The sequence below is a fragment of the Tupaia chinensis genome, unplaced genomic scaffold (assembly GCF_000334495.1).
Source record: "Tupaia chinensis unplaced genomic scaffold, TupChi_1.0 Scaffold143624_1, whole genome shotgun sequence".
Classification (NCBI taxonomy): domain Eukaryota; kingdom Metazoa; phylum Chordata; class Mammalia; order Scandentia; family Tupaiidae; genus Tupaia; species Tupaia belangeri.
In genome coordinates, this window is record NW_006203472.1 from 720,247 (window position 1) to 732,268 (window position 12,022).

The 12,022-nt window shown below is 53.6% G+C and overlaps 1 protein-coding gene across 5 annotated transcripts in view; it reads left to right on the forward strand.

The window, feature by feature from the left end:
- The window catches only part of DEAF1 (DEAF1 transcription factor), a 53,902-nt gene extending 42,390 nt beyond the window's left edge, over positions 1-11,512 (forward strand). For 3 of the 5 annotated variants that reach the window (XM_006164431.2, XM_027766675.1, XM_027766676.1), the window contains one exon: positions 11,023-11,512. In XM_006164431.2, coding sequence (XP_006164493.2) covers positions 11,023-11,129 — 107 coding nt within the window. In that variant the 3' untranslated portion in view covers positions 11,130-11,512. Of the gene's footprint in view, positions 1-32; positions 66-11,022 lie in introns of all 5 variants that reach the window. The other 2 variants (XM_006164427.2, XM_006164428.2) reach the window with 1 other exon arrangement.
- The last annotated feature ends 510 nt before the right edge of the window (positions 11,513-12,022 follow it).

The following is a 12,022-nucleotide window of genomic DNA, read 5'->3' on the forward strand; positions in this document are numbered from 1 at the left end:
AGGCCATGAGTGAGTCCCCCGGCTGCCACAAGGTCAACTACTGCTCCACGTTCTGCCAGCGCAAGGTAGCGTCCTCTCCCACGTGCCCGCGTCCTCGGCCTCCTCACCCCGGCCGCCCTCCCTCCCGTGTGCTCCGGCCGCCGCAGTCCTGGTCACTCACAGAGCCTGTCTGCACCTGCCGGGGCTCAGAGCTGCTCCACCCCAGTGCCCTGTGGAAGGCTGAGGCCTCCTCCCCGTCCTCCTCCTCCCCAGCCCCGGGGGTAGGGCCTCCTTCCTGGTCTCCTTGGCTCCTAGCTGGCTCTGGTAAGGCCCTGAAGAATCCTGCATATGCGCGCTGTGGCCAGGTCACACTCATGTTTTAAAAGATAACAACTTACCGTATCATTTTTTTCAATCCAGTTTTCGTTTTGCCTTGAGGGGCATGATATTATGGAGGGTGAGGTGCTCCGGGGCCGAGGCCGGGATTCCGTCAACCATCAGCCAGACAGTGGCCACAGGCCCACTGAGACGTGGCGAGGAGCACATCGGGGCACCGCCCTCAGCCTTCCTTCTTGCACGCACTGTACCCACCAGAGCAGACATGACCAGTGCACTCACTCACGGTGGCCTGGAGCACACGTGTGGCTGCAGTGATGAGCTTGCTGGCTGCGCAGTGGCGCTCGGCCCTGCCCTGGTGCTCTTTCCACCTGTGTGCAGTTCAAGCACTGTTTAAAAAGGCACAGTTGGAGGCCCAGGTGGCGTGCTGGTGAAGTTGCTAGACTCCCACATGGCAGCCTATGGTTCGAGTCTTGGACCCAGTGGCTTGAAACTTTGGTAGAACTATTTGATAAAACGTTATGTTCATTCAGTAATGTTTTTGAATATCTTATGACACTGAAAATATCAAGGTATAATATCAAGTAAAAGAGGCAAAACTATGTATAGCTAGGATCTAAACTTTAGAAAACGTGGCTATGGGAACCAGCAGTTAGTGTAATGGCTATGTCGCTGGACTCCCACGTAGTTGACTGCGGTTCGCGTCCCGGACCCGGTGGCTTAAAACTCACGCCGGGCGCGTGTGCGTGCGTGCCCAAGATCCCCAGAGGAGAATGGAGGAGAAGGGATTGCGGCGTGACCATCTCCCCCTGGGGGGTGATTTCTCGCTTTCTGTCTCTATGTCTCTCTGTCTCTCTGGTGAGCGCACGTGCCCTATAGCAAAAACCTCTCCAAAAAAAGAAAAAAAAGAAAGCGTGGCCATGTCTGTGTGCGTGCTCCTGCGCGTGCACATGTACAGAAGCAGAAGGGACAATGAAGAACCTGAGAAAACATCTCTTCTGGAAATATAAGAATTTTTTTCTTTTTTTAAGAATTGTTTTATTCAGCTTTATTAAATAATTTATTTAAATTTGACTAGAGAGGGAGGGGAGGAGGGGGAGAGAAAGTGGGAAAGCAAGCCACCAGGTCCAGGAATTGAACCACCACTGGCCATGTGGGAGTCCAGCACCCCCAACCACCATGCCACCTGCCAGCCCGCACCCCCCACCAAATTTTTATTTCTTAATGTCTTCCCCAAATTTCTCTACAATTAGCATGTATATAATAATTATAATTTTAAAAGGAAGAAAGAAACTTGGGCTGGGTGTGTGTGCATGCACGCCCAGAATCCTGAGAAGAGAATGCAAAAACTGGCATATCCGTCCCCCTGGGGGTGACTTCTCCCTCTCCCTCTCCCTCTCTCTGTGTCTCTCTGGTAAGTGCACGTGCTCTATGTCAAAAACCTAAAAAAAACCCCAAGACGTCCAAGTGTGCTGTTGGCACCAGCCCCATGACTTGATGGTAAAGGGAGCTGGACCCCACCTGGCTGACTGCGCACTCGTTGAGTCCCGGCCCTGGAGGCCTGAAATAAACCGGTCCGTGTGTGCTTGTGCCCCCGTCCTAACAGGATGGAGAAGGGGTAGTGGCATGCCCTGTGTGGGGTGCTTTTTCCTCCTTTTCTCCCTGTCCCTCTCTGGCAAACTCACTCACCCTCTGGCACTTTAAAAAAGAAAAGGCAGGGGACCAGCAGGTGGTGTGGTGATTAAGACTCTGGACACTCCCACATGGCCAACCACGGTTCAAGTCCTGGACCTGGCACCTTGCTTTCTCACTTTCTCTCTCTCTCTCTCTGGTCAAATTAAAATAAATGAATGAATTAATTAAATTTAAAAAATAATTCTTAAAAGAAAGAAAGACAGGGAACCAGCAATTAGCGTAATGGCTATGTCGCTGGACTCCCACATAGTTGACCGCGGTTCACGTCCTGGACCCGGTGGCTTAAAACTCATGCCGGGCGTGTGTGCATGTGTGCCCAAGATCCCGGGAGGAGAATGGAGGAGAAGGGATTGCGGCGTGACCATCCCCCCTGGGGAGTGTTTTCTCGCTTTCTGTCTCTCTGTCTCTTCTCTGTCTGTCTGGTGAGCGCACGCGCCCTATAGCGAAAACCTCTCCAAAAAAAGGGAAAAAAAGAAAAAGACAGACTATGCAGTGCTGAGGCCTAGCCACGGAGGCACGCTGCTACGTTGGTGCTCTGCAGGTAGGGACCACGTGGGAGCCTGGGTTCACCTGGCCAAGCTAAAAGCCTGGCGTGGTGGTGCACCTCTCACGGCAGCAGCTGGTGAGGCTGACAGGAGGATCGGGAGCTCCAGGCTGGCCTGGACACCACAGCAAGACCCTGTCTGAAACAGCGGGGTTGGAGGGGACGCCCGTAGTCCCATTTGGAAGGCTGAGGCAGCAGGACCTGCACCTGGCTAGAGACCCTGTCTGGGGGCAAAGCAGACAAAACGGTACCGTGCCGGGTGCGTGGGAAAGGCAGCAGACCTAGTGCGGCACACCCGGCTGCCTTGGTAAGATCTGATATACTGTGCCCAGGCCCCAACCAGGGCTTGGCTTGGCGACTCTGAAGCACCTCTCTGGGCCTGACAGAAGCCCCTGAAAGGAGTCCACATGGGAGTGAGATGAACAGTGGCCTCAGCACTGAGCGTGTCGGGCATGGGCAGAGGCCCTTTAGGGTCTGCTGATACCTTGGAGGGTCTTGGAGGGTCTCGCAGTGTTGCTGGAAGAAGACAACACGACACCCTATAAGACCTCCTGGCCTGTCCTGCGGGTCCCCTTGAAGGTGCAGGAGGGGATATGTTGGAAGGCGTCAGCCTGTGTGATTACGGTGGCTGAGAAGTCCCACGGCAGACCTCCTGCAAGCCGGAGACTCTGGAGCACTGCAGCCTGGTCAGTCCAGGGGCCGAGGCCTAGAGGCAGGGCAGCCGATGGCGCAGCTCAGTCAGAGGCTGAAGGCCCGAGAGCCCGGCAGTCATTGGCATGAACCCCGGAGTCTGGAGGCAGAAGAGCCTTGAGTTCTGTGGCCGTGGTGACAGAGGTCTGCCCAGCCCAGCTCTGTCTGACCTGCGACTCTGCTTCTCTGTCAGGTCTCTCCACCCTTGCTGAGGGGTGATGCCCACCCACGTCGAGGGTCCGAGCCGCCACACCCAGCCTGCTTAGCCTCAGGACGGTGTCTCGAGGATGCCCAAAGCACTTTGCCAGACGTCTAGGTGTTCCCTAGTCCAATCTGGTTGACGCCCAGAACTCACCGCCCCTGTACGCGAAAGGCATCTAGGAAGGATCTACAAAGACAAAGGCTCGAGCTGCTTCCAGGGTGGCGACCTCGCCGCTCTCCTGTGCTGCTGAGCACACTCACGAGGGGGCCTCTCCTTGCATGTCGTTTACGGGTCAGGACCACCCCGACTTGTTTTTGTTTCCTAAATTTGTGGTATAGGGTGCGTGCACGCAGCAGAGCGAGACAGAGGGAGAATGAGAAAGCACCCCCTGGGGGATGGCCATGCCACCATCCCTTCTCCGTTCTCAGGATTTTGGACACGCAGACACGTGCCCAACAAGGTTTTCAAGCCACGGGGTTTGGGATTCGAACCGTTGTGAGAGCCAGCCACCTTAACCTCCATGCCACCTGCTGGCCTTGCTTTTTGTTTCGGTTCGCAGTTTATTTTCTTTCTAGACCCATGTGAAGGGTGTGTGCACGTGTTTGACAGCTTTATTGGGGGATAATTCACATACCGTAAAACCCACGCATCTTCATGCACTCCCTTTTCAGGACACTCTGGGCAGCACACGCCTCTCAGCTCAGTTTTAGCACTTCCCACTACCACTGAGGTCCGCCTGGCCCTCTCAGCTGCCCCCGCCCCCGCCCCCGCCCCAGTGCCTGCTCACCTGCCCTCCGTCTCTGCAGAGTCGTGTTTTCTGCGTGTGTAGTGTGACAGGAAACGGCCCTGCCGTGGTCTTTGCTAGTGCGTCGGGCCCCCTTAGTGCTGTGTTTCAGGTCCCTGGGTCACGGCTTTTGTCGGTGCTTCTTCGTTTTTATGGACGTTTCCTTCCAAGTCACAGGACAGCCTGTTCTTAGACCAGGGTCCAAGGCCACCTTGCCCAGCCCTTCCTCATGAAGTCACCCGTGCATCTCCTGTCTGCCTCCTCCCGCCTCCTCTCCTCTCTTCTTCTTTTCTTTTTATTTAGGTTTTTGCTATAGGGTGTGTGTGCTCACTGGAGAGAAAGCGAGAGGGAGAGGGGGAAATCATTCCCCACTGTGGGTGGCCAGGCTGCAGTCCCTTCTCCTTTATTCTCCTACTGGGATTTTAGGCATGCACACCTGCCCAGCATGATTGTCAAGCCCCAGATCCAGACTCCTTTTATTTAGTTTTTCATTTTTAATTTTGCTCTAGGGTACATGCACTCATTGCAGGGGTGGGGGAATGAGAAATCACCCCCAGGAGGGATGGCCATGGTGCATCCCTTCTCCTCCAGTCTCCTCTTGAGATTTTGGGCATGTACGCACATGAGCCTGGAATATTTTTCAAGCCACCAGGTCCGGGACTCGACCCATGCTGTAGACCCTGTGGGATCCAGCCACTTTAACCACCCTTCCATGCTGGCCCCTATTATTCATTGTTAGTTTTAGAACTTTCTACCACCCATTGAGATTCAGTGTTTCAAATGACCTAAGATAGAGCACTGAAGTCCCCACACTCGCTCCCATCTCCTAGAGGTGAAAGCGACCTTGTGCTTATTCTTTCAGAGTCTGATTTATTTACTTGTTTGTTTATATTCAACCCCCATATAATTACAGCTTGTATATGAATTTTCCCAGTATGAATACACTGTATATTGGTCCAATTAAAGGTATTATCATACACGTTATCATCCACAGAGCATTTCCATTTTTGTGTTCCTTAAATGTTTTGCTTCTTTTCCCCTTGATTCCCTTCCTGTCACCCTCCCTCATTTCCCACCCTCCTTCCACAGTCTCTAGTATCACAATTGTTCTTGATGCTTTTATATCTTCCAATCTTCAAGTTTCTGCCATAGAATGCATTAAGTGTACATTAAGTGGAGACATACGATGTCTCTCTTTCAGTCTGACTGACTTTGCTTAGCAGTAAATCTTCCATGTTCATCCACTTCCTATCAAATGCCAGGATTTTGTTATTTTTTATGGCTGGAGTAGTATTCCATAGAGTATATGTGCCACACTTTTTCAATCCATCCATCTGTTCAAGGGCATTTGGGTCGGTTCCATGTCTCAGCAATGGTGAATAATGCTGCAGTAAACATGGATGAGCGTTCTCCTGTCCTTTGAGTAGATACCCAGGAGTGGAACTGCAGGATCAGATGGTAGCTCCATTTACAGATCTTTGAGGAACCCCTGTACTGATCTCCACAGTAGCAGTACTAGGTTATAGTCCCACCAACAGTGTAGGAGAGTTCCCCTTTTACCACAGCCTCGCCAGCATTTCGCATTTTTAATTTTTTTAATCGTCGCCATTCTGACTGGGGTTGGGCATCTCATTGTGGTTTTGATTTGCATCTCCCTTATGATGAGGGATGTCGAGCATGTTTTCATCTGCGTTGACTCTATTCGTATGTCTCCCTTGGAGAGTTGTTCAGTTCACTTGCCCATCTTTTAACTGGACTGATCATTTTGGGGGTAAGCCCCTTGAGCTCCCTCAGGGTCTGACTCGTAAGAAGCAGTGGTAATTTAAAGTGCAGTTATAGAAGGCTTGGCATAGATGCACAGAGTGCGTGATGGTCTGCACAGCACATCGAAGTGCACTAAGAGCCCTGCACCTGGACCCCAAAGAACGTTGGGGCTGAGGAGGCGCTCCGCACGCCCTCCCACTCCAGACGTCATAGTGTGTGCTCTTGAAGCACACGGGTGTGCATGTGGCAGACAGGCTGTGCTCGGCCCTGGAGCAGCTGGGTGGTGTCCACCGTCTTGGTCATCCTGTCCTGCCTGGGCTCAAGGGCTGGGCATCTCAGAGCAAGCCCCAGGTAACACAGATGTCAGTTTGAAATCACCCCCGGGGGGATGACCAGGCCACAATCCCTTCTCCTCCATTCTCCTCTCGGGACCTTGGGCACGCACGCACACACGCCCGGCGTGAGTTTAAGCCACCGGGTCTGGGACTCGAACCGCGGTCGACTACATGGGAGTCCAGCGACATAGCCATTACGCCAACTGCTGGTCCCTATTCTTCCTTTTTTCTTATTGGTTTCTTTGTTTAATTGCCAGAGAAAGCATGCACTCAGCAGAGATGGGGCTGGGGGAGGGGAGAGAGCACCCCGAACAGGACAGTGGGTGTGGCCTCACCTCGGTCCCTTCTCCATTTCTCCATTCTCTTGGGATCATGCTCCAAGCCAGTTTTTCAAGCTTTCGGGGATAGGATCTGAACCACGGTTGGCCATGGGACCCAGTTCCAGCTCCTGTAACTACTGGGTGAGGGGCTGGCCCTGCCTGGATAGTTATCTTTCTTTCTTTTGTGTTTTCAGTTTTTGCTACAGGGAGCATGTACTTGCCAGAGAGAAATAGAGACAGAGAGAGGAAAAGTGAGGAATTGCCCCCCAGGACAGATGGCCACACAGCAACCCTTTCTCCTCTTGGGATTTTGGACACGCACACATGTGCCTGGCATGTTTTTTTCAGGACTTGAACGCATCATTGGCCATGTGGGATCCCGTCACCCTAACTGCCACACCACCTACTGGCCACTGGGTTGCTTCTTGAATTTTGTAGTCGTCATTTTCAAAGTATATTGAATTGTTTTATTTTTTAAAATCATTTATTTGGGACCAGTAGATGGCGTAGTGGTTACATCGCAGGACTCCTACATAGCTGACCACAGCCTGAGTCTCCGAGCCGGCAGCTTAGGTCATGCCGGGCATGTGTGCATATGTGCCTGAAATCCTGAGAGGAGAATGGAGAAGGGATTGTGATGTGGCCATCCCTCAGGGTGACTTCTCACTTTTTGTCTGTCTCTCCAGTGAGTACATGTGCCCTATAGCAAAAAACTCTCTAAAAAATCATTATTATTATTTTTAAATTTTTATTTCTTCTTCTTATTATTCCCTAAATAATTCTTTAACATTGGGACCAGCAGTTAGCATAATGGCTGTCGCTAGACTCCCATGTAGCTGACCACGGTTTGAGTCCTGGACTTGGTGCCTTAAACTCACGCTGGGTGCGTGTGCGTGCGTGCCCAAGATCCCAAGAGGAGAATGGAGAAGGGATTGGGCATGGCCATCCCCCCTGGGGGGTGATTTCTCGCTTTCTGTCTCTCTGTCTCTGTCTTTCTGGTGAGTGCATGTGCCCTGTAGCAAAAACCTATCCAAATGATAATAATAATTATTTAAGGTTTATTTATTTATTATTTTTATTTTGACCCGAGAGAGAGGGAAAGTGAGAATGACACACAGAGAGAGGTAAAGTGAAGCCGCCAGGACCAGGAGTTAAACTGTGGTCGGCCATGTGGGAGTCCCGCACCCCTAACCACCACGCCACCTGCTGGTCCCATTATTAATTTTTAAATTTGCTCTAGGGCACAAGAGAGAGAAAGTGAGAAAGAAAGCCTCCATCCAGGTCTCGGACTTGACTTACAGTTGGCCATGTGGGAGTCCAGTGCCTAACCACCACGTCACCTGCCAGCCTCCAGTTCTGTTATTTCTTTGTCTCAGGCATTTTTTTTAAAGAATTATTTTATTTTAAGCTTTGTCTATTTAATTATTTATTTAAATTTTACCAGAGAGGTAAGAGTGAGGGGAGAGGGAAGTGAGAAAGCAAGATGCCAGGTCTGGGAATTGAACCACGGTCAGCCATGTGCGAGTCCAGAGACCTTAACCTCCACGCCACCTTGTGGCCCCTTGTCTCAGGTATTTTTATTGTCAGTTTTTGTTTTTTTGGGTTTTTTTTGGTTTTTTGGGAGAGGTTTTTCGCTGTAGGGCGCATGCGCTCGCCAGACAGACAGAGAGAGACATAGAGACAGAAAGAGAGAAATCACCCCCCAGGGGGGATGGTCATGCCGCAATCCCTTCTCCTCCATTCTCCTCCTGGGATCTTGGGCACGCACGCACACACGCCCCGTGTGAGTTTTAAGCCACCAGGTCCGGGACGCAAACCGCGGTGGACTATGTGGGAGTCCAGCGACATAGCCATTATGCTAACTGCTGGTTCTTTTTGTTTTTGTTTTTAAGAATTTAGCCAGTTTCTTTCCTTTTCCAAAAGTAAAATACTAATTTCTTATCCTGGCTTCTCAGGTTGATGTTTAAGATAGAAAGATTTGCTCTTTTTCTTTGAGTCCAGAACTTGAGATTTTGGAAGTTACCCTTGGGCATTTGCCTGCTTGCTCAGAGAACTCTCTGGCAGCCTCTGTGTCGCTCAGAGGGGACTGATGTGCCTCTGCGTCTTGCCCCACCAGGCCTCTGGAACCAGAGGAGGACGACAGAACGTGACTGAGTGGGTGCGGCTCCTGAGGGGTCCCGCCCCTGCCTGCCCCAGAGCCAGGGCTGGGGAAGTCCTAGGCTCCTGCCTGGCGTGGCCCAGAGCAGGGCCACTGAGAGGGCCAGCTCCGGGGCCGAGTAAGAAGGGAGCTGGATGACACACGCCCACACCGATGAGTGTGCAGTCGCACCCTACCGTGAGTGCTTTCATAAGAGTGTGTAGATTTAAGGTCTGTTTTCAGGTAGTTTTCTTTTTTTTGGAGAGATTTTCGCTATAGGGCGCGCGTGCTCACCAGACAGACAGAGAGAGACAGAGAGACAGAAAGCGAGAAATCACCCCCCCAGGGGAGATGGTCACGCCGCAATCCCTTCTCCTCCATTCTCCTCCTGGGATCTTGGGCACGCACGCACATGCACCCGGCGTGAGTTTTAAGCCACCGGGTCCGGGACACGAACCGCAGTCGACTACGTGGGAGTCCAGCGACATAGCCATTACACTAACTGCTGGTTCCCTCAGGTAGTTTTCAAAATAAAACCTTTTTTTAAAAAATTTGTCAAGGGCTTGTGTACTCATGCGCACACAAGCAAGAAAGCATCTGAGGGGGCGTGGTCTCGTCGCCACCCCTCCTCCATTTGCCGCTGGTACGGTTCTCAAGTACCTGGGCCAGGACTCCAACCCTGCTGTTGGCCATGTGGAACCCAGCTGCCTTAATCACCAGGCCACGGAGCCAGCCATCGAAATTTAAAAATATATATACATATATACATACATATATATGTGTGTGTGTGTATATATATATATAAAATCATTTCGACTTTTTACTTTTTTTTTTTTTTTTCGGTTTTTGCCACAGGGCACATGCGTTCACCTGAGAGAGACAGACAGGGAAACTGAAAAACCACCCCCTAGAGAGGTAGCCATGCCACAAACCCTTCTTCACTCTCTTCTTGGGGTTTTAGGCATGCACGCACATGTGCCCGGTGTGATTTCTAAGCTTCCAGGTCCAGGACTTGAACCGTGGTTGGCCATTCGGAGTCTAGACCATGCTATTTGATGGCCCCCATCAATTTTTCTTTCTTTCTTTTTTTAAAGAATTACTTATCTAAATGTGTTTGTTATTATTCTTCAATTTGACCAGGGAGAGACAGAGAGAGAAAGAAAGGGAAAGTGAGAAAGTAAGCCACCAGGCATGAGGCTCGAACTGCGGTTGGCTGTGTGGGACTCCAGCGCCTCAACCACCACACCACCTGGCCCCCAATATTTTTTTTTAAGTTTCTTTCTTCCGTGAGTGCGAGTGAGAGACGTGAAGATAGCACTCCCAGCAGGGTCCTCATGCCCACCCACCCCAGCTCTGCCGTCCCAGCCGGCGTGCAGGGGACCTTGGACACGGGCTAGGAGCCGTTGGCATGGGTCACCCTCACAGAGCTCTCACTGCGAAGGCGCCACTCTGCCCCAGAGTTTCTTCTTTATTCAAAAAATAAGGCAACTTACTGTGGAAAGCTCAGAATCGGTGGGAAGGGAGCTCTGTCTGGGGAGCACATCTGTATCTGCCGTGTGTCGGGGTTGTCCGTGTCTTACAAGCCCATCCGCCTGTGTGCGGGGCTGCCCTGTCCCCACTGCAGCCAGGCTGTGCCGTGAGGTCCTCCCCAGCCTCACTTGTGTCGCGGGGCGACGCGGCATCGCACCGTGCAGGGACAGGCTGGCCTGCCGCCGCCCCGTGCAGGGGCACCGGGCGGCACCCACCCCCACTGGTGGGCGTGCGGGTGTGGAGGGGCTCGTCTGCAGATGCGGCCGGCTCCCGTCTCCCTTTCCCCTTTGCCGGTGTGGACACCGCACATAGCAGCCTCGAACCTCTCTCAGCACCTCTTCCCATCCCACAGCTCAGCTGGGGTAGGACTGTGATATGTTCAGAGGTCTTCTTGTAAGCCAAGCTCGCCGGTGTGTGTTCCCTTGTGGTCCGGCCTTAGGCCGTGGCGCCTGGTGAAGGCCTGGCCGGCATGGGCGGATGGGGGCCGAGGCCTTCAGGGGCCGACCCTGGCTGTGGGGAGCGTTCCCACCCGCCTGCCCCAGCCACAGCTTTCACGACTGCGGCTGGGGGGGGGGGGCGCGGGGGCCACCCGGCGCACTGCGGCTGGGGGTGGAGGGCCCGGGGCCCACTCGGGACCCTCACTGAGGCTTGCTGTGTGCTGAGGGCAGGCCCCGCTGGCCTCCTGCTAACACAGGTCCTCCCTTCCAGGACTGGAAGGACCACCAGCACGTGTGCGGCCAGGCGGCGGCAGTAACCGTCCAGGCGGACGAGGTCCACGTGGCGGAGAGCGTGATGGAGAAGGTCACCGTGTGAGGGCCCCACTGGCTGCTGTGGGTGCTGGGACCCCGCGCTCCTGTGAGGCTGTTGCCGGTCAGAGACCCCCTTGAGGACTTCATGGGACACTGAGAAGAAAGGGGTCATAAAAAGGTGAAGAAACTTGCTGGCCAAGTTACTGACAAACCGAGCGGACTGCGCCCTTGGAAGCCAGCCCTGCTGCGTGGCCCCGGGGAGGGCTGTCACGCTGCAGACGGCCACTCCGCAGAGGCCACGCCGAGGCCACCCGGCCTCCCACGGTGCTCTCATCGTCCCTCGGATCACGAGCATCCCGTCTAGCCCATGGCTGTGCCTGTGCCGTGACACGTGTACATGCGTGTGTGTTCGTCAACGAAGTTGTAAATAAAGCCTCCTGCCCCCCACGTGGACAGCTCTGGGGGCCCTGCCCCGCTTGCCCACATGCCAGTGGGAGCTGTGGCTTGGGGTGTGCTTGCCACTGGGCAGGGGACCGGCCCGGTAGCAGTTGGGCATTCACCAGGGCTGCCCTATGGCCAGCCATGACTCCCCAGGAGAGAACTTCATGGCCACCGTGGCACAGACGGCTTCAGCAGCCTGCCCACAGGGGTCCCTGGCACTTCTGAGCAGCCCTGGGCTGGGCCGTTGCCAGTGAGTGGCAGGGAGGCCTTGCAGGAAGGCCAGGGCAGCTCATTCAATGCACATGACCAGCCAGTGCCTGGGCTGTGCACGTCCTCTCCCGTCTGTCCCTTCTCATCCCAGCCCCATGCCACCACTGTGACCCAGGCGCAGGGCAGAGGAGCACAGGGGGTCGGATCGGCATCCCCGGAAGTGAGAGGGGAGCTTACCTCGCATATCTGGGTGTCAGGCTGAGCTGGCGCTAGAAAGGGACTTGCCTCGGCTGACCAGGAGTCACC